This window comes from Poecilia mexicana, unplaced genomic scaffold (genome assembly GCF_051168715.1).
Source record: "Poecilia mexicana isolate PSO_F unplaced genomic scaffold, ASM5116871v1 scaffold_6, whole genome shotgun sequence".
Classification (NCBI taxonomy): domain Eukaryota; kingdom Metazoa; phylum Chordata; class Actinopteri; order Cyprinodontiformes; family Poeciliidae; genus Poecilia; species Poecilia mexicana.
In genome coordinates, this window is record NW_028263375.1 from 5,167,565 (window position 1) to 5,193,170 (window position 25,606).

Genomic DNA, 25,606 nt, shown 5'->3' on the forward strand with positions numbered 1-25,606 from the left:
ACGTTTAGTGGAATCTGACCTGTCAGCCTACATGGACACCCCCCACTGCACCCCGCGCCACTGCAGCCTGAAAACAGCCCAACACACATTGACACGGTGGCTGGTATGCACAGCGAGGGGCTGATTCAGTTAAATGTCAGATCAGAGAGAAAAAATCCAAAATGGACAGAGAATCGAATCTGAACCGAGCTGAGACGTTCTCCTTCATCAACCCCTGGATCAGATATTTTCTCTTCTTCTTCAGCTTCTTGTTTTGGGTGAGTAGAGTCGAGCTGCCGTTCCGGGACGTTTGAGACTATTTTTAAACGTACAAATCACAAGCTATTGGAGTTGTACCTTTTAAAGAACAGATGACTTCTAGAAAGAAAAACCGTATAAATAATGAGTGAGGAAACGTACTGCAGCCATAGCGGTCGGTTGCAGGATCCCAGCTTCTCCATTACGACTTGTTTTAGCTTTACTACAGTTGGAAATGGGCACTGGGGTTACCGAAGCCTCTGGAGCGTCTGGAGCGGCGTTGAGTCCCGCTGACGCAGAAACACCTGGCAGCTGTGCATGCCTGCTGCCATGCCATGCCGGCACATTTAACGGTCGTCTGAAAGCAACCGTTAAATGTGCCGCGTCCCTTCACTGAACATTTGCATGGATCTTAAAGCTGCATTTTACAGACAGGTGACTCATATTTGTGGGTACGCAGCACAAACAGGGATTACTGCCACAAATGAAACGCTGTGAGAACTGAGCTCATTCTGAAGGCCTGTGGTCAGGACGGCTTTTCATGCTTCAGGATGAAATGAAGTTATGTTTCATAAAAGATGAATGCTCAGGTGAAGAAAACGAGATATCAGGTCAGTTTATTTCTATTGCACCAATTCACAACAGATGTCTACAGATACTTTAACAAAAAAGTAAAACAAGTTGATTCTATCACACATGTATTCCAACTGATTCTAATATCAGTCAGTGCATTAAGTTTAATTTATTATTGAAATGAATCTAAAAAGTTTCCATAAAGAAACTCAGCAGTGTTCAGTCCTGGATGCAGCAGCAGACGATCGTTTCATCAGTTCCTCATACGGAGCGTAAATGGCTCCACTCTGAACATTAGTATGTAAGAAGAAAAAAAAATCAATTATGTTAAAATCTGTCATTAACAAAACAAAATGAACACATTAAAGCCTCATCCCTGGTCTGTAAGCATAACTTTACTGCAGATGAACTGCTGGTCTGAAAGACTGGATGTTTTTCTGGGTACTCCAGCTTCCTGTTACTGTCCAGAACCAGACATGGCTGAACCTGCTGTGTCTGTGGCGGATAAGAACCCAGCTCGCCTGGGGACTGTCAGGATTACGTTTGTGTAGAAAATAGATGGATTATGTTCGCCTTCAGTCTGCTCATCTCTGGAATCTATTTTCATATATATTCAGGATCTTAAAATGCACATAATTATGCATATTTGTTTCTCAGGGAGTGGGAAGTCTTCAGCATAATAAACTCTGGCTCGAATAACCAGGAATCTATTGCATTTACATAAGTAGATATAGGCACTGAGGAGCTCTGATGACCTGTGTGTCAGACCTGAGTTCTCCAACACACCTACACACACACACACACACACACACACACACACACACATTAAAACTCTTATCTGCCTTCATTTTCCTCTGCTCTCCTGCTTTACACACAGACCACACCTGTCCCCCCTCAGCTCCATCACACTGCGGCTCATCCAAAGCAACACAAAAACACTGCAGCGCGCCCTCACTGCCATCACAGCCAATCAGCAGTAAGCGCCGCACAGCCGGGCCGTGTTCACTTTGTTTATCAGACACGAGGCTCCGGAGTGAGCGCCGCAGCCCTAATCCATCAGGCCTTTGTCCCGCGTCCCGTGGCTCAGCTCACCTCTGCAGCAAAATCCTCTGGGAGAAACCTGAATCATCCCTTTGAAAAGGCTGAAAAACAGAGCTGGAACACAATCACTGCGTACGTAAGCATGCCTCACCGCCACCCGTGTTCACACACACACACACACGCACGCACACACACACACACGGGCAGTGGAAAACAAGACAGCTGAAAATGAAGTGGAGGTGAGGGTTCTCCTGTACAACAGATGAAGCCTCTTTAGAAAAATCGTCTCTTTTCAAAAGCTTTGGAAGCAGAAAACACATCTTCTCCATGTTTCTGCAGCTATTGTTTTGTCAAGGTGTTTTTATTGATTCTAGATTTGTAAAGAAACTATTTAAAAGCAATGATTTTCTCCTTCAGAAGTTTTAAAGAGGCGTGCAGACTTCTAATTAAACCACAAACCGAATCTTAAGACCTGGAGAAAACCAAAATGTGCTTTTCAAACATAATAGTTTGTTAAAGATGAAGCAGAATCATTGTTCTCAAACAGACACACACCTCCTAATCATCAGTCAGGCTGTGGATCTGCAGGCTGGAAATAACAACCAAGCTAAGCAGGTTGTTGTTAAACGTAAGACAAAGAATCGAAGCGAACAGGAGAATTAGAGCCGTCAACCAGAAGCAGCACCTGTTTTCCTCTAGGAGCCGTTTCATCAGGACGATTATTTAAAGTGATCTTCCATCTTCAGCAGCTTTCCAACATTTCCCGGAGCAACTCTGGTGCACACAGAAGAAACGAAGTAAAGCTTCCTCTAACCAGGACTGACCTCGGAAAAATAATCCTTGTAGTCAAGAAGATTTTTTTGTATATTTCACATTTCAACACTGTGATTTTACTTTGATCTTTCAGATAAAATCCCCTAAAAAACATCAGTTTGTTTGGAAAATGTGTTTAAAGTTCCCTAGGAAAAAGCTGTAATATTAAACAAAGTTTATCATCGACATGTTTCAGATTTGGACGATTAAAACTGAGGGTCACCATTTCCAGCCTTCCATCTGTTCATTTATAACAATGAAAACAAGAAGGTCTGGTTGCCATGGCTGCAAAACGTTCATACGTACATGCATCCTTTTGCTGTATAAACGCTTTGAGCTGTTTTGCTTCAAATGAAAGATTTTCTTGTCTTTAGGTAGTTTTTAGAACCTGTTGACTCGGTTTGAGAATTTATTCAGTCCAGTTCTTTTATTCAGTCATTTTCTGAGAAACTGTATTCTTCATATATATGCAATTCGCCATAAATCTAAAAATCATTTCAGCAAAAAAAAAAAAAAATCTGAATTTTTTTCCCAGTCATTATGAGAACACAAAAACTCTTTCACTCATGATTCGTGGGTGAAGCTACTTCCAGTAAAACAGCTGTTTACTGTTTTTAAATAAAAATTAAAGCAACTACTGAAATGATAGTGATCAAAAATGTACATACTGTGATGATTTTTGGAATCATAGCATTTCAGAAATGTTCTGAATCAACATTTCTGGTTTCTGAGTCATGGGGAAAGCAAAGGGATTGTTAAAAGCAGCTTTCAAACTTTAAGAAGTGGAAAATGAGGGAATCTGTTAAAACCAAACCACAGTCAGGTAGACTAACAAAAACTTCAGCAACAACTGCCAGGGTAGTAAAATCCACAAATAACTTCAGCTGGAATGAAGGAATCTCTGGGAAAAAAAAAAAAGGTGGAGTGGCAGTTTCAGTTTCAAGGAAGACGAACTACATGAAAGTCATTACTATGCAAATCCCTCAAAGATTCCCGCTTCCAAGGAGAGGAGCTCCACATCTCTGGAACAAAATCATTTGGAGAAAATGAGACCAAAATTTAACTTTTTGGCCACAAACAGGAGATCAACAAGGCTTAAGATGGAAGGTAGAGCATTCCTGCTGCGAAGCACGGCGGTGGACCAGTGGTGTTTGGGGATGTGTGAGCCACAGGAAACTGGGTCAAAATTGATGGCAGGACGAATGCAGCATATCAGAAAATAGTGGAGGAAAATGTTTGTTTTGGAAAAGAAACCAAGAAAAAAAAATTAAAATCTGAAATTAAATCTGTTGTGGAAAAATTCAGATTTTATTTTTAAGCTGTCTAGTCCTACCTACTTAATGTTGGTTATTCACTAAAATGTGGATGAACCGTGTTTGTTTGTGGGTGTAGAGTTTGGGGTATTTTACCAAACTTCAGATTAAAGCAAACAGCAGGACAGGTCATGTTCTCAGCGTTCAGCTTCGATGCGACTCAATCTGGTTATCTTGTGTTTTTCCAGGTTTTCTCGTTGCTGATTGTTGGAATTGGGGTTTATGCCAAAGTCCAGAAAGCTACAGGTACGTTAAACAAAATCACAGATTAAAAAGTATAAAACAGCATTAAAAGTAAAATCCATTAGATATGTAATCATGCTGAAAGGCCTGTTTGGATCATGTTTACATCCCAGTAAAAATAGAACAGAGATCTTGTTTGCAGCCTGGTGTGAAACACAGGCGGTTAGCTTTTAGCTTCATCCTCCCAATTCTCACATTTAATTTAGGATGTATATAGTTCATGGACAACAGAAAAGGATTAACCTGCGGCTAATCCCTGCGATCAAACCTCTGCATCTGCTTAATCCTTCAGTTTCAAATCATCATTGATGGTTTCAGAGCATCAGGACAGGAAGGGCCGCAGCAAAAATAGGAAACTGCTTTCTGCAAACAATGAAGTTGACAAGAGATTAGAAACAGGAAGTCTAGAGGATGGCAGCTTTTTAAAGGCAGGCTGTGTTTCCGTCTCTGCCAGACACGGTGCGGGACACGTTCCTCATCGACCCAGCTGTCATCCTAATTGTGGTGGGGGTGGTGATGTTCTTCATCACTTTCTGCGGCTGCATCGGCGCCCTCAGAGAGAACATTCGCCTCCTCAAGACGGTAATTCTCCAAAAAGACGCATCACTAATATTGGCGGCATGTTTTCCTTCCTGTAGCTAAAATGTCTCTAAACCTGGAATCATGTTTCATATCAAACGCCTGACAGGAAATGTGTCACTTGAGATGAAATATTTTGTTCTTTTTAATTTCTCCTCCAGTTTTCCTTCACGCTGACGCTGGTCTTCCTCATCCAGCTGGTTATAGCAGTTCTGGGCTTCTTCCACTCTGATCAGGTACAAACCGTCCTGGAGACACTTTCTCTTTTTTCAGGGCCTTAAAGCTGCTGTATGTAACTTTTATTAAAAAATATATTGTTTTTTTATATTTGTTAAGAGGGTTGCCATGTTGTCACAGTATAATATGAGACAACTTTATGTACTTTCTGCTAAACATGAGAAACGACTTACTGTTTCAGGAAAACTGTTTCATCCACCGTCATCAGTGGTCATGCTAACTAGCTTTAGCATTTCCGCCTGAGAGCTGAAGGGGGCCAGGTTGTGAACAAAGGACACAACCTATATAAAAATGATTTTATATATATATATATATATATATATATATATATATATATATATATATATATATATATATATATATATATTGCCTTAATGTGACCTGTTTCTGATCTTTTCAGACAGTCTGATCAACACAGAATCGATTTTTTCCCATTGTGAGTCAGGCCACTCAAATATGTGTTCCTACATCCGATATCTGATCTTTTTAAATGTGACCCGAGTCTGAAGGTCATTAATACTCGACCAACGTCAATATTCTGTGTCCTGATTCCCCAATTAGGAAGAAAAACAGCCATGGTCCATAAAGAGGATTTAGTGGTTAATGTTCTGGCTCTGAATGGACAACAACTTCAAAATCATAAGATATTCTCCACCATTAGCAGCCATGTTTACTTCTGCCAACAATCAACTCTTCTTCTTCTTCTTCTTCTTCTTCTTCTTCTTGATGGTGGTTGGCAAACCGCTGATCATGCTCTCTAACCTTATTGCTCCCTCTATCGTGCATGTGTGGCACCTTCAGGTGGTTTGCTGTTCATACTGGAGATCACATAAAGCTTGGATTTATTTGGTGTGAATGACCACACCAAAAAAAAATCCGATTTCACAAAAATTCGGATTAGGGTCATTTCAGGCAGCAGGAGGATTGTAGCCTAAGACCCGCCCCTCCTCGCTCTGATTGGCTGGTTGTAGTTAGCAGAGGAGTTACATTTTTTTTTTTAAAGATTATCTAGTGACTGTTTCAACAAATCAAAAAAAAAAAAAATTATGCAAGTTAGATACTGCAGTTTTAACAGATGCATCACTCATGATTAATGGATATCTTAGGAGTGTCCTTGATTTTGGTTTTTGAGGAACCAGGTTATTGCAGGAATAAATTTTTAAAATTTTTTCTCTTTTCCTTCCTTCCTGGAGGAACAAGCAGAAGGTTCTGTGCTAACGGTTTCTGGGTATTTGTTCTCATTTTGACTTTTCCCTCATAAGCTACAGATTTATGCATCTCTCAGGTTTATTCTGGAACCGTGTTTCGTCCTAATAGCGGCTCTCGCTTCACTTATCCTCTTCAGTAGATTCTCCATTAAGGGACCACTGGGAATAAAAGTACAACAGCCAGCAGGGGCGCCGCTGCTGCACATCAGCGCACGGTGGTGATGTTCCTGGTGTTTGATGGTTCCTCTCCGCTGTCAGCGCTCGGACTGCCTGCTGCTAAACAGAGCAGTTTAACAACCCTCCCAGCATCCTTCCTCGCTAAATGATTCAGATGCTTCGGTACTTCAAAGTGGAACCAAATGTTCCATTTCAGCAGATCCCTTAAAGGAGACTTTCCCGCTAATGACACAGTGCGACGGTGGGCTTCAAAGCCCATGGGCCAAGCTGGAAACAGGGGCAGAAGGAGGCGAAGAGTTGAGGAGGGGTTTTAAAAATCCTCCCACGATTCAGTAAAACGACTGGAGGATAATAGTATTTATCAACACGAACTGTTTCAACACAGTTTGTAAGTTGAACAGTTTATGACGCCGTTAGCAAACAGATCTGAGGTTCATTTCCAGCTTAATGAAACTTTAAAGTTCAGCAGGTTATTAGCATACAGAGCCCCGTTAGCATTTATTATATCTGAGGAGTTCTGTAACATCATCTAACTATAACATCATCAGTATGTTAAAATAAGAAAATACAAAATTCTGTATAATAGTTGGTCATTAACAGCATGAAGCAGCTTCATTCAGATTAATACAGATTGTTGAATCAGATGCATTTATTTCACACTTATTCACTTTCTGATGAAATGATAAAAATTATATTATAATAACTAATGTGGAAGTTCAGGCAGTTTCTATATCCTGACTCGCAGTCAGCCTTCATCACTTTCATCTGTCAGGCGTGAATAATTTCATTGCTGACATTTTTTGCTGCGTTTCTGCTGGTTTTTGCAGATGCATCAGATCTTGAATGAACAGTTATTCACACCCACTGGACTTTTCCAGATTTTATCACGCCACAAAAAACATAAATGTACTTTATTAAGTTTGACCAACAGAAAGTGGACATAAATGTGAAGAAGCAAAATGCTGCACTGTTTTCAACTTTTGTTTTATGAAGAAAAATCTGAAATTTGTGGTCATTTGTGTTGCACTCCTTTTACTATGAGATTGTGGAGGAAATGTTCAGGAGTGAATATTTTCTCCAGTTAATTACTGGTTTAGAGCACAGCTAGAACATACGTTCTTGTTTCTTTTTTCTTCAGAGGCAAATAATTAAAAAAATCTGAGTGAAAAACTAAAATTTAAATAGAAATCCTCCAGGTTTTCAGTCGTCTTTGTTGTTCTGGGTTGACTTGTAAATTTGCAGCTCATGTTTTGAGGAGGCTCTTCAGGTGTGAATATTATGCTTCATTGTTGCCTTTATGCAGATGTAAATAGCCTAAACTGTTGATGAAAGCCCTAGATCGTCATGGAAACCAGTGAATTACCCAGGAGTACCTGGCTGACGGCGAAGTGGTGGCAGCGCTGATGGAGTCTGACATGATTCCAGTTATTATCCATCACCGGCTCTGCTGGGATCTCCCAGCGTCTGCAGCAAAACGTTTCCCAGTGTGCCATTAAAACCTCCTCCACTAATTAACGCAGGCTGGAGTCTTCTGACTAAGACTTAATTTCTCCTAAAAGATGGAAATTATAATATCAAAGCTATATTTTTTTAAATCTTTTTTCCTCTCTCATAGACCCGAGATGCTCTGGGGAAGTTTGTGAAGAAAGCGATCGTTCACTACAGGGATGACCTGGATCTGCAGAATCTGATGGATTACATCCAGAAAGAGGTGCTGTGGTTTGGCACAGACACACCTGACTGCACCACACAGCCAGCTCTGTTTGTGTTTATGTTGGCCTCAGTGAGGATTTTCCACATGAGAAGCTAAACATGCATTTCCTGCAGCTCCATGGGATTCCTCAGGAGATATTCCTGCTCCATCTGCACATCCTGGCTCCAACCGAGAGCCCGGGTTTTCCCCTTGTAGACGGACGGCACGACACCAGACCGTTTCTAAATATACACCTCTGCTCTGTGCTTGGCTCAGTTTAAGTGCTGTGGGTGGAACAACTACACCGACTGGTCCTGGAACCTCTACTTCAACTGCTCTCAGGAAAACCCCAGCTCGGAGCGCTGCGCCGTGCCGTACTCCTGCTGCACTCCGGTTCCTGGAGAGGTGGGTTCACACACAGCTTAAACAATTAACTACAAAACTGTAACAGAGTGGAATATTGGCTTTAGGTACATAAATATCAGTATATTTGTTATAGATCATTATTTAGTATCTGGTGAGGACAGGACTGTGTAAAATATGCCAGATTTCCTTCCTAATCCAGGTCTCTGCTAAGTCATATGTAACATTTAAATATTTGTCTATATGCTAATATTCGCCTCCATGTAGCTAAAAGTAAGAGGATTAGCTGGGTTTATAAGTGCAGCTTACAGTCAAAGTGTCATGCTGGGTTAGAAGAGTTCAGGTCTATTCCAGGTGATTTCTGCAGATTAACCGATAACTTTTCAAAAGCATCAAACTTTATCCGCCGTACAGTCAGTGGAAAACAGTCACAGCAGCATTTGATTCATATTGACCCAAAATATTTCCACTTGTTTGTCGAAACAGCAACTGCTTGTTGCCTGACGGCAGCAACTTCACATCAGATGGAAGCGATGAGGACGGCTGCTTCAGCCACATCTGTCCTGATTTCATCCAGGACAGAAGAACTTTCCTCACAAAATGAAATATCTTCATAACTCGGATCATCCATGATGTGGCTGGTGATGCTGTGGGCCAGAAGGATCTCCTGTAGCAGTCAGTCTGGCAACAAATCTGAAGAGGCCTCTGACTGAGGACATTGTTGCTGTATGACAACTGAATATCCGGCCATTTACGTGTCCCAGTTGTTGGCTTGTTCTGCTAATCCGTCTCTTTTGCTGTTGCTGCTCCTCTTATTCTTCAGTAAGCCCTGGCCTATTTAAAGTTCTGCTGAAAGAATGTAAATAATTATACATTCCCCTCAAGAGACACTGACTCTTGGAAAAAAAAGCTTTTGTTTTTTTCTCAAGTTGTTCAAAGGCAACATGTCAGCTGCTAAAAACAAAGATGAGTTATTTGTTCTGCTCCGTTTGCTGAGGAAGTTTTGGACAGGCTCATGTTTACCCCCCAGTTGCATCAGCTCTTCTTTGAAGAACACACTCCATGTTTTCCCAGAGTCGGCTGACAGCTCAGCCAATCTGTGGCTCCTTTGGAAAACCGTCCAGTTAACAACGGGAACAGAAACTGTGTGTATTACTGTCTTTAACTGTTAGTGATGCTGGTTGGCCTGACATGGACACATGCAACATGTGCTCATAGCTCATCTGATCAGCAGGAAGTGAAAACATCACAGGCCTTTAAAGCAGCGCTGGCTGTGATTTCACTGAGTTCTAATGAGATTTCATGTTCTGAGCATCAAAGCAAGCTGTCTACACATGGTGTGTGTATGGATGGTGCATGCAAGTCTTTATAGGTCCTGCTTCTGTGCATGAATGCTCAATATCGTCATTATTATGCAGACGCAGCGGCACATCATGAAGGTACGACTGAGGGAAACTAAGGAGTTCATGTTGAGCCATCAGGCCAGTATTGATTAAACATCAAGCTGTACAGAAAATGGATCGCAGCAGCCTTCTCCAACATGGTTGAAAAATCAATTAATTAAACGGCAGAAGAGTCGATGCAGTGCTGCGACCTGCTGGTGGCTAACTGCATGTTCAGGCTGCAGACTGCTGCAGGAGCCTCCAGTCACTGCTTCAGCCTCACCTGCTCCCTTCATGATGGTTTTCGACTCATTAGTCTTTAGATGTAACATTGATCATCTTAGTTTTTCCAGCCGCAGTCAGAGAGCGGCCCAGTGTGGAGTTTAATCATGCATGATGCTGATATTCTAGTGAAGGTCTCTTTCTGTTCTGCAGACGGTGGTCAACACCATGTGTGGCTTTGGCATTCAGACGCAGCAGTCCCAGGAAGTAGACGGGTCCATCTACTCTGTGGGCTGTGCAGACAGAGCGGTGTTGTGGCTCGAGTCTCACCTGCTGCTGGTGGGAGCGCTCACCCTGGGCCTGGCCTTACCTCAGGTAACCTCCAGCTTAATTCACCTCAGAACCAGAAACAAAAGAAGCTCTTTGGTTTTAAATAAGCCACAACAGGTCAATGAACGCATCAATGGAGGCTCGCTGGGTGGAGCGGCCTATTGAGCGGACCTTCTACCTCTCAGGCTGGATGCTGCGTTCAAGTAGTTTCAGCAACACTTCATCAATCTGTTCTGAAGCAGCAGACTTTTACTTTCGGGGTGAAATTTCTGCACTGAGGGAAAAATAAGCAAATTTAATAAAAACCCAAGAAAAGGAATTATTTAAACCAAGTTTATACCAAGAAATAATTGTAAATTAACTACTGTGAGTCGGTGAGGATTGGCACTAAGTGAAGCAGTAAAACTGTAACATTGTGTCTGAAAAGGAAAATGCTGACAGCTCCCTCCCACTCAGCACGCTTCACTCCCACAGCAATTAGTCCCTTAATATCTGAAGTCAGATTAACGTGTCGACTGTTATCAGGAGCTGCACACACGAGATCAAACCATCACGCTGCAGGAGCGCGCGCACATGCATCCGACTGCATTTCCCATAAATCCCATCGGACCAATCACACCAGAGCTGCAATTCCTTTGATGTTTGGGGGAAGAACACTGATTGGTCACTTTAAGAACGAGGTTTCCACCCAGCACTACGAGCAGAAACATCTTGACTGATGTAAATACCAAAAGTATTCAAACCTCTCAACATTTTTTAACAAACTGATTTGTCAAGAAGGAAAACAGTTTTTCATATTTGCAAGCATTAAGGGTAAACTAAATTTGTTTTTTGAAATGAGGATAAAGTCATGTTATGAAAATAAAGAAACTCATAAAATTACAAGAAAATGCAAAGCTTCAGGTGATCAGCTCGTCTCATTGGCGATTCATTTCAATCCTGCGACTGATTACTGATGTGTGAAAAGATTATTTATAAAATACATATTAGGGCATAACATTACAAGATACTCAGCATAGCTTTTGTTTTTTTATGTTGGACTAAAAATTATTCAGGTAATAAGTTTCTTTGCATTAGTTCATCTTTGACATACATTTTTCCAGTGTTATGATGCTGCTTGTTCTCCAAACGTCTGAGGCATAAAAGGCTGAATGCAAAAAGTTTTAACGTGAAAAAGTTTAAGATGTAAATGAGTTTATTTTCCTGACTGTGCCAAACTGAGAGCAGCAGCATCGGTTCCAACGGGACCTTGAGACGCTCATTACCGCCGCGCTCTGATGTTTTCTAGATTGCCGGCATCGTGCTGTCCCAGATCCTCATCTCTCAGATCCAAGATGAGATTGCTTCACCGTTTTGAGGGCAGAAGGAAGAAGTGCTGGTCCAATCAGAGTCAACACATCTAGATTGCATATCCTTTGGCAAAACTGTTTTCATGCACTTTACTGTGACACACATGCATAGTGCAAAGTGTTTATTTATTGGTTCTCTTTACTAATAGAAATGTGTATTGGAAAAGTTTACATTTGCAAATAAATGTGAATAATACTGTATAATATGACTGATTTTTCAAACAATTTCTTCATAATTTCTCATTCAATGAGGAATGAAGCACAATCTGGTTTGCAGCTCCTTCCTCTGGGTTTGATGTCCCCTAAACCCAAACAACACAAAATCAGATTAGAGCGGCGCTTTGATGTTTTCACGTGGGACCCGCGCTCGCTGCAATCCCTCTAGCCGTGAAGAGCCAGCGCTTTCTGCACCAGGCGCTGGGTCAGAGGGGAGCCGGGCCGCACGGCGTCACGCTCCACCAGCAGACATCTGGGGAAACACAGCAGAGCAAAGACCAACAGATTCAGCCAGACTTCAAGCTGGGAGAACAACTCCATCAATAATTAAAGTGCAACATGGTGTCAGATATAGAAAGGGAGAAAAATAGCTGGTGTTGTGCACACAGGGGACGACAGGAGGTGGACAGTGAAGAGTAGAACCAATCATGTTCAGTTACTTAAGGTCAGAGCCGAAACGTCCTTCCACAGCAGCTGACCGTGGAAATGCATCCAAAATGGTCAAAACATTCAGTTTAAATGAAACCAACTCCTTCCTGCTAACGAGCTAATTAAGGGTTTGAAAAAATATTTTTTCCTTCCTCATTACAAAGTGTTTATTTATGAAAACAAATATTTATAAAGTATAATGAAGTCTGTAATTTTTATTTCAAAAGATCACAAAAACAATCCTGAAGGGATTGATTCTATTTTCCTGCAGTAACAGTGAACCAGTATTAATTACATTAAATGCCAAAAGGATTATTGGAAAACACCTGAAAGATGCGAAATGATTAGTTCTGGTCCAGTTCTGTTTTAACAAAGATCCACAGAACAGATCTGGGTCCAGAAGAGTCCAAATGGTCAGTTAGGCTGAGATACTTGGCTCTCTTTAAATGAAAGAAGCTCATTCTATAAAAAAATCACTCGTAATTCAGACATTAAATGAACCAGGTGTTCATTGGTTGAGACTTACAAGAATAGACCTTATAGATCTACAACAGCCATCGATGACAGAGATAAATTAATCTAAAGAGAAAAACAATGTTGAAACGTTTCTAATGTAATAGAAACGTTGTGCAAAGTTCTGGAGGAAGCAGCTCATGAACAACCAACTTCTCCCATATAAGATCCATTAGTTGTACAGTTTTCCTCCAGGCTGGTTTGTAGCACTAATTACTGCAGAAGCTTAGTTTTAGGTTTACATGTGGTGCCAACATCTGTCCTGGGTGACGCACTAATTACAGGTGTGCATACAGGCCTCATTCAGAGCTTATCCTTGAATTACCAACATTCATTAACCGTCTGAATATAATTACATCCTGGCTGCATTAAGGAATTAACTACTGCAGTGATATAACTCTCTACATGCTGCAAATTTGATCACATATTAAAGTTTAGAGAAGGTTACAGCTAAATGTATATATATTTGGAGCTAAAAGGATGCAGGACCTGGTGTGACGCGACGCACATGAAGCATTAAACCTGAACATATGAACATTAATGTAAAGTCTGGGTCAACACCGATGCTGAAAATATGAGTCAGGAGGAGGAAGGAAGGAACACCTGCAGGTGGTTTATGTTTTATAAGGAAACAAAGAACTGAATCCTTTAAATGAGAGACAGTGGTACGCACCGCTAACAGCTGTGCTAACCCTAAAGCACTAATCAGAGCTAAAGGTTCCATCACGGATATTCATAACCTTTAAACATTCACACATTTTATACTATAAACTCAAATTATTTTGTTGGGAGTTTATGCCCAGATGACTCAAAACAGAAAATTTACAACTGATAATAGTATCAGAGTTATAAAAGGGCTTGAATTTATTTCCACTTAGCAGATCAACACAAAGTGCTAGAAAAATGTAAAGAAAACTCCTGATAAAGGAGCTCTGGCCTGAAAACATTCACAATGCTCTGAAAGCTGGGTGAGGTTTCCTTATGAATTGTGAACAAGGCAGTAAAAACAGAAGGGAAACATGTAATAAGTGGCGAGTTGAACGTTACCTTCCCAGTTTGTGATGCTGCTTGTTGTCAGACTTCATGGCTGCATGAATAAGCAGCTGGTTGAACAGATCTCTCTGGAAGAAGCAGTGGAAAAAGCCATTAGAGATGCAAACCTCTGGCTCCACTGCAGCAGAGCTTCTGCTCCGCATACATTGTCTGTTCACTGCAGGAACTCGTCTGAACATGGAAAATAAAATGCATCAGTGTCCATCACAAAGATTTATTATTCATACGATGGTGCACTGCGCTCTGCATCCTCACACCACATGCAGCACAGCAGGCTTCACTTCTGGAAACATTTATACAACAGATTTCTGGTTTTTCCTTAAGAAAACAACATGATCAATGAGAAAAAGAAACTATGTTGGAAGTTAGAGGGGAACTGTTTGCTTTGTTTTTAGACTTTTCACTGTAAAACATATCCAGTCTGTTCTCCTCACCTGAGCGTCGCTGCCACCGATGTCCACCATGCGGTAACGTAAAGGGTGCAACAGCGCCACAGCTTGGCTGAAGTTGCCCTGCTTGTACTCCATCATAGCTTCACACATCGGGATGCCCAAGCTCTTCGCCAGCCGGTGCTGCTGATTGTCGCCTGGTTCCCTGTGAGGGGAAAAAGTTCAGACACAGGAAGTGTGACAGGAAACTGTAGAAAAAGAAAAAAGTTTTACTTTTGCAGATTCTAAAGAGTATTCTGACATTTTTATCCATCTATAAGGGAGAAGGTTTAACGTCACCTGAAAAAAAAGTTACGGGTCAAATTAATTTTTGACACCAAACAAAAAAATAACCTGAGAAAAAAACTGATTTTGGTTCAGTTTCTTTACAGTCGACCGTTACTGCATAATTAAAATAAAACATTTTAGAAATACATTATTCTGACAACTAATTTCATTGTTTTCTCCATCTCTTCATTTTCATTCTGATTCCTGTCAGTAAAAGACTTTTAGTGCAACAAGAAATTGTTTGATAACCCGAAACATTTAAATGTGACAAAAAGAGCAAACAGGAAATTTGTAGAGTGGATCCAGTTTCAGTTCACTGGACTCCAGACAGTTTGCTAAATTAAAACTGTGACAACTTTAGGAAAACAAAGAATAATCATGTTCTATAACATAAGCTAAAGCCTGTTTGTGTTCAGCATCTGTTGCAGAGAGGAGCCCCGCCCCTTCCTCCAGCCGATGAAGCTGCTCAGAGTCTTCCTCAGTCTTACCTCCCACGCTCTGCCGCGTTTGTTTCTGTGTTACATAAAAGTCGAGTGCAACACGACAGCGTGGAGGTGTGCAGTGAAGAGAACTGGGACAGAACTAACCTGGCCAGTTCCTGGAGGCCCTCTAGGAGGCGCCGAGCGGCCCCGTCCTCATCGGCCCCCAGCGCCACCATGAGGAAGTGGAGGTCGTTGAACAGCGTGACGTGGTCGTCGGTGTGAGGCCGGGTTACCTGCAGCAGCTCCCGCCAGCGCTCCTTCACACACACACCTGCAACAGGAAGATGTTTCTGACCCCATCCAACCAACATGGATCATCATCCTCATCTCTGCTGCTGCACTTCAGATGTTATTAGTAAAAATAAAAAACTGACATCATCAGTCTTTTTGCTTTCAGACCAAAGTCTTAATTGTGTTAAATTAGACATGATAGCTGGTCATTAGCAACATATTAAGAAAAAATCAACTTAATTTATTTCTGCAAAATGATTTAAATTAGAAACCATTGAACAATATAATCATTATTTCCCATATTCTGGCGATGCCTTCAGATAACGTCACACCAACCTTCCATCTCCAGTCTGTAGAGCATTGAACAGGCGTCTACCATGTCGAGCATGGCGCCCGAGGCTTTACAACGCTTGAATATCTTTAAATGAAATAAAAATCATCAGTATTTATGCAAAAACACTGAAGGACAGAAAATATTACAGCCAAAGGGGAGAATTACTTCCAGAAACTACATTAAATATTCAGTTTAATTAGCAAATGTTCCCAAATCAATGTTTCATCTCAACTAAAAGAAAGCAGATATAAACATGTGTTTTTTTTTATCTGAGGAAAGTCAGGACACCCTCCCTTCCTTTCAGCTGAAATAACCAATAAGATGCTTCAAGCCTCCTAATAAGATCCAGATCTGGACTTTGATTAGACCATGACGCCTCCTGCCATGTTGCAGGTCTTTCATTTTTATTCAGAAACCTGGTGGATTCAGTGAGGGTGGGCTGTGTTGGTCCTGCTGCAGCTAAACATCCCCAAAGCATGACACTTCCACTGCCATGCTTAAAGGTTACCATGAGCTTTATTTCCTGGAATGCTGTGATTTATTTAGGCCAAACGTTTCCTCTGTTCTGGAGTTTAAGATATTCAGGCTTAGACTCGTCTGTTCAAACGTCGTTATTCCAGAAGTTCTTTAATCTGACCTTCATGTTTTAATTACAGAGCAAAGGTTTTCTCCACCTGTGTGGAATTTTTGGCTCTTAGGAAGTAAACAATGTTATCCTCATTTTTTATACAAAAATGCAATGCAACTTTTAGTATCTGTTAACATGAAAGCCATGTTTAAATATATTAATAAAAAAACACCTTTTCCTTTTCCACATCTGCATAAATCTTAGTTTGTAACGCAGCAGAGCAGAATCCAGTGACCTCATGAAATGTCTTTTTTTTTCCAGGATTCAGAAAATAACCGAGGTTCGTCTCACACCGTCTCATCCTGACTAAATCAGCCCTGGCAGCCGCTGCCGAGGCGCTGTGTGGGGGTGGTTCTTTGGCTCTTACATCTTAAATTTGGATTCAACATTTATCTGCAATTAGCTCTCGACTCACAAGAGGACCACGCCTTTCTTTAAATCTGCATGCCTGGTGTTTTGAAGCTGTGTGACTCAAAGCTGCAGACGTGACTCCAGCCTGTTTGTGCAGACATCAGTAACATCCTGCCGTAGTTCTGACTGGATGTTTGAAGACTAACTTTGTTCCATTTACTTTTCTTCAGGCAAAATGGGCCAAAACAATAGATTTAACTGAAAACTGAAAAATAGCCAGAAGTCTTGCTAGACATGCGTTTTGGAAAAGGAAGCAGTTATACTTTATTTCTGTCATATTCCATAACTGCAACCTGCCTGGAGTCCTGAGAAGTACACGATGTTCAGAGACACGGCGGAGGAGAGGAGGGCTGACGATGGCTCCCAAAGCCAGAAATGGTTTTTCTTACATATTTTCTTTACTGTAGCGTTCATAGTAAAAGCTAATAACCGAAATGCCTGAAGCCTCCATGTCATGTTTGAACTGATTTGCCTGAAACCAAACAACTAATTAAATGCAGATAAAAATGAACAGATTATTCTAAAGAGAAATTTGCTTTTGTTGATGAAACCATAAAGATCTCCACAAAATACTCAGTTTCCTTCTTTAATGTTGCTTCTAATAAAGTGCAGTTGGTTTGATGCATGTGTGATTTTACACAGAGTGGGTCATGGTTACACTTTTATTTGCACATAAAGGCAGGTAGCTGAGCTGATCATTCAGAGGAGATATTTTATTATACTGGGTTCATGTTTTACAGTTACTGAGAACAGCATCAATGAATGTTAACACCAGTAAAACAACATCCATGATGTGAGAAAACAGCTTCATCTTTGAATTTAATAAAAAATATATTGGTTATAATAAAAATGTGGGTCAGAGCCACGAAACCAACCAGTCCCAACAGGAATATCCCAGAATATCCTGAAAATTCCCAAATGAATATTAACTGGTGAGTGTTATGTATTTTCCAGGCACAATCAGCTAACTATGATAGCTTCAGTTATGAAAATGCTGTTTATATCAAACATAACTGGAAAGAAACTTGACTTCGCACCAGATGCCTTAGAACTGGTCTCTGTCTCTTTAAGAAGCTCCTGCGCTTTATGCCACTCCACCTTCAAGATGTCATCACAATCCAGGTATGTTTCTGATATATCATGTCATAACATGATATAAAGCTCATAAAGTTGATTTTTCATAACCTCCCCCTTTAAGCCTTCAACCTGGACATGGCAACTCAAACCCACCTGGGAGTCGTAGATCTGCAGAGCAGCTTCATATTCCCCCTGCAGAGGATGAAGCAACAAAGACGTCACTACCAACTAGAACCTAAAGATAATCAAATCTAAATAAAGCCACGATTGTCCTCACCCTCTCGATGAAGCATAAAGCCCAGTGCCAATAGTTGTGACTGGCCAGCATGTCAGACCCCTGGAAATAATAATGGCAGTTTTTTTCACATTTATTTTCCAAATATTTAAACCTTAAACTCTGAATTTTCTACAATGTTCCAGATATGGTGTGATGAAAACAAAAAAAAAAAAAACACCACCTGCCAGTCTTTCTCTCTGCTATCCATGAAATTCAAGACTTTGTCCACCTCTGCCTTCATCTCATAGACGTGGGCCACGGAGTGGACGGCCCAAGCATCATCAGGGGTCAAGGCGAGACCCTGGAACAAGAAAGACGAATTCACACAAAAAATAACTGCAGTCCTCACTTTAAATAACTTGTTTTGAAACGTCTCAACTCTTTTCTCGTGGAGACTTTCATGTCACAGCTGCTTTAAATGCATGAGGCTTTCAGTGTGGAGGGTGGGCTGATACAATCAGTCCAGGCAGATAACCTCAGACACACAGCTGCTGTGTTGTCAACAAAGCACACAAAGAAACCCATTACCAGCAGAGACGCTCACCTCCATGGCCACTTTCAAAGCATGGTCGTAGAAACGAGTCTCCAGGAGGCCGAAGGAGTATTGTCCTTTCAGGTAACTGAAGACAAACAAACTTTTAGAAAATACTGGAAACAGACATAAAACACAATCTGAATCAGAGCAAAGAAGCTCCTTATAATGACACTGCATTATTTAAAGCGTTCCCTTCCCACACACTGGTAAACACATGTCCCAATTAAATTCATAATTCATTACAATGGGAAAATCTCACACTGAAAATCCCTCATTAAGAAACAAATATGAAATTTCAAAATCTCTGGGGCAATTCTTCACACCGTTATAATTCCTAAGTAGGGAAAGTCTTTGACTTCCTCCATTTCTGGGATTTAAATGATACATGGGCTCATTTCTCTTGGGCTCTTCAAAATGGGGAAGACAAGAGAAAACTATTCAAGTTAGCAGTGGTGGACACCGCTAACTAGCCTAGCTGTGCTAACCTGAAGCTCCAGTCATTAAGATTAGTTCAGACAACAGTAAAGCACTACAACAGCATGGTATTTAGTAGAAGCTAATGCTAACGTGCTAACTTCATCTCAAATTATCCGTCCTTGAAAGACTTCCACCGTCTAACTTCATTTTCATATTATAGCTAACATTTTCCAACACGCCTTTAGATATCGCAGTTATGTTTGGATCTTGTTCTCTGTCTCCGTTTTATTTTGTTGCTGTATGTTTGAAATAAAGTCACTGAAATGTGGGGAGACAAAGCAGAACTGCTGTAAACAGTCTTCACCCCTTCAAAATAAGAGCATGAACACAAACTTCTTAACAGTTGATGACTAAAACTTCGACACAGATGTTGAACTTTATTCAACTCAAACTTTAAAAAAAAAACAGCCAAGTAAATTAGCATCATAGGATTTATCAGGAAACATTTGAGGAAAGTAAAGTCCACTTTTAAAGTTAGCAAAAACAAACATTTAGCTCCATTATTAGCTCATCAGCAGACGTGTGTCCACCACCGCAAGTCTGGTAGAGGTGTTGATATTTATAACAGACATTTTTGGTGGAAATTTACTCCTCAATCATTTTTAAAAAAATCTACAATAGTCCCAATATTCCAATAGAGCCCAAAGTCAGAGGTCCAATCAGGAGATTCCACTCATTTGGCAATTATGAGCTTTTCAGCAACAAACACTGCTGCTATGAAATATGGAGACATATGTCTCTGTTAAGCATCTGTGATGCTGTGGGCCTCTTTCTGTTTAGATATGAATCTGATGGACTCATTTCAGAAAACAGGTCATCATTGCATCCTTCAGAACAACAATGACCCAAAACCTTCAACCGGAAATGGTTCGTTAGATTGATTTATGGTTAAACTCACAGTTACAACAGCTTCACACTAAACCAGCACCACAGAACCGGTAAGCTGGACCAGGTACCTGGACAACGGCGTGTGAGGCTTCCAGTGGGGCAGCACCCTGGCCACAGAGTCCCTCATCTGTATTTGGGCCCCCATGTAGAAGTATGCGTCGTGGGTGAACTTCAGAGCCAGCATGTCAGTGGGATGATCAAGCAGGATTTCCTCCCACACTTCACAGGCTTTTGGGAAATTACTACAAGAGAAACGTGTCTCATTGTTAGAAAGAAATCAAAAAGTTGTGGAAAATGTTCAGAGAGCAGCAGGAGAATCACAGAGCTTTAGGGAGAAATGAGAATCCTCTGAGGCGACGTTAAGAAACCAAATGTCTGTTTAACGTTACAGGATATAATAAAAGTCCAGCTGTCGTATAGTGACTGTCATGAATTCTGCGTTGGGTTCTGCTAATCTGGAGAGCATGACTGAATCGCATGCAGACAGAGAAAGAGCAGCTTCATGAATAAAAACCATTTCCTGATAAACTATTTCTAATCCGCTCACAAGCGACCCATTTCCTGTGGCACAATGGAACCCACGTCTTATCGAACGGGACTTTAACAGACCTCAGAGGTGACATGGACTGGTAGAATGATGCACAGAATCCAGTTCCAAAGGAACATCAAGATTTCAGCAGCGAACATGAAAAATAAACCAGCAGTTCCTGGTTTGCAGTCCAGACTTTTCTTCTTTTATTCATAAACTCCAGCATGAAACCGGGACTCCATCCTGCCCACATGGCGGATACTCTGGCTAACAGGAGCTCAGACAGGGATTTCACACTCAAGGAGAGAAAATAAAAGAATCAGCGAGTGAGTATAACCTTAAGCATGCACACTACCTCCTCATCTAATTAAAACCTTTACTGAAGTTTTAACAATGACATACTGTTGCATTTTTGATTGATTGCAGAACAGCGCCGCTCTAGTGGCAGGTTGTTGGAGCAGTTCTGATTTTGGTTTTCTAGACTTTTGTTCACTTTATGACTGCAATTAGACAATTATTTCTCTCGTTTGGATGCTCTGCAGCCAGCAGGATTTTTGCTCTCACTTTTTTTATTTTGCACAGTCATGATGTGTAACCGTGGCAACAAAGTATTGTTTTAGAGCCGTAGCATTTCAAAAGTTCAAATAATACCTGAACTCTGATTTAAAGAGGAGCGGCAAAAGCAAAGGAGATGGATGAGCAGTCCTTTCCAACATGGTGTCATCCTGGACGTGTTATCTGGAAGTTGAGCCGTTAGCATGTCATGACATTATCATGCAGCAACAACCTTCAGTCAGAGGTGTCCTCCAATTTGTTGCCAGACTGACTGCTACTGGAGATGCTTCCTGCCCACAGCATCATCGTCCACAGAAACTTTGATCATATGAGTTACGACAAATGTAATAATCATCATGCAGTTAAACAAAATTACTGATTTGCAAACTAAGTTCTTGGTATTTTGTTAATCTTGAGGATTGTGGCTTATAGATGATAAAAGCCCAAAATTCACCTTCTCAGGAAATGACAATAAACCAAAAAGTTCCTTTAAATTAGGCCTAAAACTGACCTGTTTAAAGTTGACTTTGATTAATAATAACCCAAACATTGATTAATATATTTGATTATGATTATTCATGATGATTTAGATGATGGCATTTGACAAAATAATGTTTGCTGATTTCATAACTAGTTACTCTGTTATGTGTTTATGGTGTGAAGCTCTTTGAACTGCTTTGTTTCAAGTTTACTTTTATAGCATTTCAGCAACGAGGCAGTTCAAGGCGCTTTACATGATAAAAACACAAAAATACAAAGTCAAACGTTACATTTTGTCAAATGCCATCGATGCACATCAGAATGTTGATTAATGTTTCATTTATGATGTTTCAAAAGCAACTCTAAACAGGAGGGTTTTAGTCTGGATTTAAAGACATTCAGTGTTTCGGCTGTTTTTCTGTTTTCTTGTTGCTGAATCGTAGAAATAAACCTGACAGAAATATTAAAATGTCGGGTCATGGCCACGTTATGGCCGACAATAACGGCTCAAACATGTTGTTTATCACGGCTAATTCATGATTAATGTAAAACTGCTTTCAGCATTTCTTCACATCATCTTTGGTAATAATTGATATAATTTGAGTAATTTGAGTCTATTTTATTAAACTAATAAATAAGCCACCAATGTTTTTACAATTTTTTTATAAACTACATCTTCCTTATTTAGTTCCTCTCAAAATGACTAAATTGAAGTTTTAAAAATGTGACATTTTCAAACATCCAGCTGGTTGCTGCACAAACGAAGCCTCTTTAACAACCACCCTCCCAACCCTGATCAAACCTTTTTGGGTCGGACCGCCTGCAGCCAGTTCTGGATCTTACCCGTGTGAGAAGAGCTCCACAGCTTTGGCATGGAGCTTCTCCCGGGGAGAAATATCCTGGCTGCTGGCGAGCTCCACCGTTCGCCTCACAGCGCTGGCCAGACGCTCGTCCAGCCGGGGGCTGCTCGTCGTGGCAATCAGCTCCAACCCAGTGCTGATCACATGGCCCATAACTGTGCGTCAATAAATGGATAAATATATTAATTTTTTTCCTTCCCATGGCGCAGGAGTGAACATGAAAAATCACATGAAATCACACGCTCTTTCTTCTCAAGGTTCTGTTTTGTTTCGGACCCAGAAGGGTTCTACAGACTTTTTAAAGTTTCATTCCTGTCTCTGACTGTAAACAGATAAAAGTGATATGAAAAATACAGAAAAAGTTTAAAAACAACAACAACTACAGGTCAATCAAAACACCAGACAGACATCCTACACCAACATCCCCTGATGCCACAGCTTCATGTGCTGCGATCTGAGCTTTAATATTTAATATGCAGCCAATAACTTTGCTAAATGTTGTTATAAAAGCAAGAACCATAAACACTTCAACTAAATTTGATTTTCAGCCTGGTGCAGCTCAGTTGCTTTGCATCTCCTATGTGCATTTTAAAATTAAAGAACGTTTCCATAGCAACACAAGCTAAATGCAGACCAAGGAGAACCACCTTTAGCATCAATAACTTCAAGTATTTATTCATGTCAAAGAAATCATCTTCTCTTCTTTCTGGCCAACAATAAAACTATTTTTGCTAAAACTAAAACTCTCAAGAAATACACTTATTAATGTCCTTTGGAGCTTTCAATGATTAATCTTAGCATTAAACTTAATTCAACGCTTGGATTTTATTCTTTGGTCGACTCCCAGTGAGGGAAGGTTTATATTTTAGTAGCTGGTAAAGAATAAATAAGTTATTTACCAAAGTTGGGGTCAGCTGTCTGGATGGCAGAAATACATCCTTCAATTCCTCCCAGTGTTTCATCATTTCTCCATTTCACATACTGGACAAGCAGGAACAGGTTTAACATCATGCAGCTCATTTTTAAAGATGCACTCAGCTTGGGGAAGAAAATTATAATCTTTTACATGTGCAATTTCATGCAAATAGGAATGGAGCAGGGCTGAAATAAACACTTGGTGTTACTCCATAAACCTCTGCAAAACACTATGATCATAAATTATGTCAAGCAGCTTCCATTAGATCTTCATATTTAGCTCAACTTGACTTTTTAAAACAAAGCTCAAGACTTTTTTATTCAGGCAGAATTTGAACATCTAAAAATGACCTAATCAGACCTTATTTGTTTAGTTTCAGCTTTTAAACCTGATTTCCATGTTTTCTTTTATATACTGATTTTGCTTAATACATTGATCACCAATATTGTGGCTGTGTAAAGGTCTATGTGGATAAATATTGATGGTGTTTTAATCAGTATTAAATATTAGATTATATTAAAATACATGCAGTTTGTTGGAGGTTCAGTGTTCACCTTCATCATTTCAGCTCAACAAAAGCTAAAAATTGTTTTTGATGTCAACAGAAAACATTTTCAGCTTTCCAACGTTGGTTCCCATTCATCCTCTACCTTTACTGTTATTGTGTAAATGAGTATTTTGAGTGATTAAAACATTTTTCTGGACAGTTCTGATGGTGATAATAATGGTAAATGCTTCTTTCACTCTGTGACCTTTGACCTGTTAGGTGATATCTTTTGTGACTCTGTCCAGCTGGTTAAATATTGCATTCATATGAAAAATGATACGGCTTCAGAAAGTCACCTGAAATATCAAATGTTGCAGTTACGATACACATGCAATGTATTCTGAGGCTCTGATTCAAAATGTGCAAATTCATTTTCATAATTATCCTCATCTGAGCTCATCTTAATATATTATTTCATTTGTGGTGGTGAAATGTGTGAAAACACAGGTGTAGAGGAGAAACAGCGCCTCCTACAGTCAAGACGGCTTCATAATTAAGTTCCCGTGTAGAAAACAGATCAGCAATGATTACTAATTGAAACAAATTTAAATTTTCCAGCAATCTGTTTTTGACCACATATTAATCATAATTATAAAATAGTCACTTGTGGGGTTTTTGTAAGTAGATGTCTGGAGGTTACCTGTGTGAGAATGGCGTCATACAGTTTGGACGCCTCATTGCTGCTGGTAGACAGCGGGAGAGCTTCATCTTTCCACGCCTGCAGAGCAGAAAACAAAACTGCGCTTCTTCCAACAGAAAACTTCCGCAGCACAAATATCCAAAGTTCATTTTAGATTGAAAACGTTGTTGCTTCACTTTCCAGACCAAGCTGACTTTGATTAGGAGACCAGCAGGAAAGTTTAAAGTCTCTCTTTAACTTTAGCGACGTCCTTCAACGCAACTTCACTTCACAGCGAAAAAACTCTGAATTTAACTAAAATAGGATTTTTACTGCATCTGCGGTTAAAACATTTAACACTCACCTGACAGTCCCTGAAACTCGATGCAATCATTTCTGCAGCTGTAGAAACCCCCCCTCCTCAAACAGTTGTTTCCTTCACGCATTCCTCAGCGGAAGTCATATATTGCTTCATTCGCTTTCACAATAAAAGCACGGGTAAGATGCTAAAGCTGTGCAGAAATGCAATTCTTAGACTTTCTGCCTGCAATGTAACATTTAACGATGATATACAGGTTAATCTAAAACAACAAACAAAATATAACTAAAAGTGGCAGGGTGTGATGTCTGTCTAATGCACTGCAGACAAATACAGCAAGTGTCAGAAAAACCTTCAAAGAGCTTTAAACCACCAAGCAACAGCTAGTCCCATCATGCATCTCTATTCTTCCAGTCAACAGCAAAGACACAAAATCCTCCCCTTACACAGACAGGTTGTTCTGGTAAACTTAAATAATTTTGGTTCAGATGATTCCAGAAGATTAGATCTGCTCAGTTTATGAGTAAAAATACAAACAGACACCAATGAAATGGAAAATGTCAAAGTGGAATATAAACAGATCAATGTGAGGTGATTTAATAAAAAATTATCTGGTGTCCATGCAAATCAGTATTTTTAGTGCATTTTTCCTTATTTGGTGGGAAGTAAGATTCATGAAAAGAACTAATTTCAAGTGGGAATAAAAGGAGGGAAAATAAATCACAATGAATGAATGGTAACAATAGAGCATAAA

At 40.3% G+C, this 25,606-nt stretch overlaps 2 protein-coding genes across 3 annotated transcripts; one reads left to right on the top strand and one right to left on the bottom strand.

Moving 5' to 3' along the window:
• The first annotated feature begins 124 nt into the window (after positions 1 to 124).
• On the top strand, positions 125 to 11,958 carry tspan33b (tetraspanin 33b). Its single transcript, XM_015005408.2, has 8 exons — positions 125 to 257; positions 4,166 to 4,223; positions 4,675 to 4,802; positions 4,961 to 5,035; positions 8,037 to 8,132; positions 8,391 to 8,519; positions 10,295 to 10,456; positions 11,700 to 11,958. The coding sequence occupies exons 1-8, from the start codon at positions 162 to 164 to the stop codon at positions 11,766 to 11,768; spliced, it is 813 nt and encodes a 270-aa protein (XP_014860894.2). The 5' UTR covers positions 125 to 161; the 3' UTR covers positions 11,769 to 11,958.
• On the bottom strand, positions 11,868 to 25,006 carry ttc38 (tetratricopeptide repeat domain 38). Of its 2 annotated transcripts, none has more exons than XM_015005363.2 (14): positions 24,898 to 25,006; positions 24,555 to 24,632; positions 23,351 to 23,432; positions 22,435 to 22,606; positions 20,096 to 20,269; positions 18,672 to 18,747; positions 18,309 to 18,428; positions 18,128 to 18,187; positions 18,004 to 18,042; positions 15,737 to 15,818; positions 15,275 to 15,440; positions 14,406 to 14,565; positions 13,966 to 14,039; positions 11,868 to 12,229 (listed from the first exon to the last, which is right to left on the bottom strand). In XM_015005363.2, the coding sequence occupies exons 1-14, from the start codon at positions 24,925 to 24,927 to the stop codon at positions 12,142 to 12,144; spliced, it is 1,401 nt and encodes a 466-aa protein (XP_014860849.2). In that variant the 5' UTR covers positions 24,928 to 25,006; the 3' UTR covers positions 11,868 to 12,141. The 2 variants fall into 2 exon arrangements, with proteins under 2 accessions (XP_014860849.2, XP_087862246.1); XM_088006120.1 differs by having other exon boundaries at positions 24,555 to 24,674; positions 24,898 to 25,004.
• Between the last annotated feature and the right edge of the window lie 600 nt (positions 25,007 to 25,606).

Coding starts and splice junctions, on each gene's coding strand:
- tspan33b (XM_015005408.2), top strand. CDS start 162: ATGGACAGAGAATCGAATCTGAACCGAGCTGAGACGTTCTCCTTCATC. Junction 4,803..4,960: donor ACATTCGCCTCCTCAAGACG/GTAATTCTCCAA, acceptor TTTCTCCTCCAG/TTTTCCTTCACGCTGACGCT. Junction 10,457..11,699: donor TGGGCCTGGCCTTACCTCAG/GTAACCTCCAGC, acceptor GATGTTTTCTAG/ATTGCCGGCATCGTGCTGTC.
- ttc38 (XM_088006120.1), bottom strand. CDS start 24,927: ATGATTGCATCGAGTTTCAGGGACTGTCAG. Junction 24,675..24,897: donor CGAGTTTCAGGGACTGTCAG/GTGAGTGTTAAA, acceptor GTGCTGCGGAAG/TTTTCTGTTGGAAGAAGCGC. Junction 15,441..15,736: donor CTACAGACTGGAGATGGAAG/GTTGGTGTGACG, acceptor TTCCTGTTGCAG/GTGTGTGTGTGAAGGAGCGC.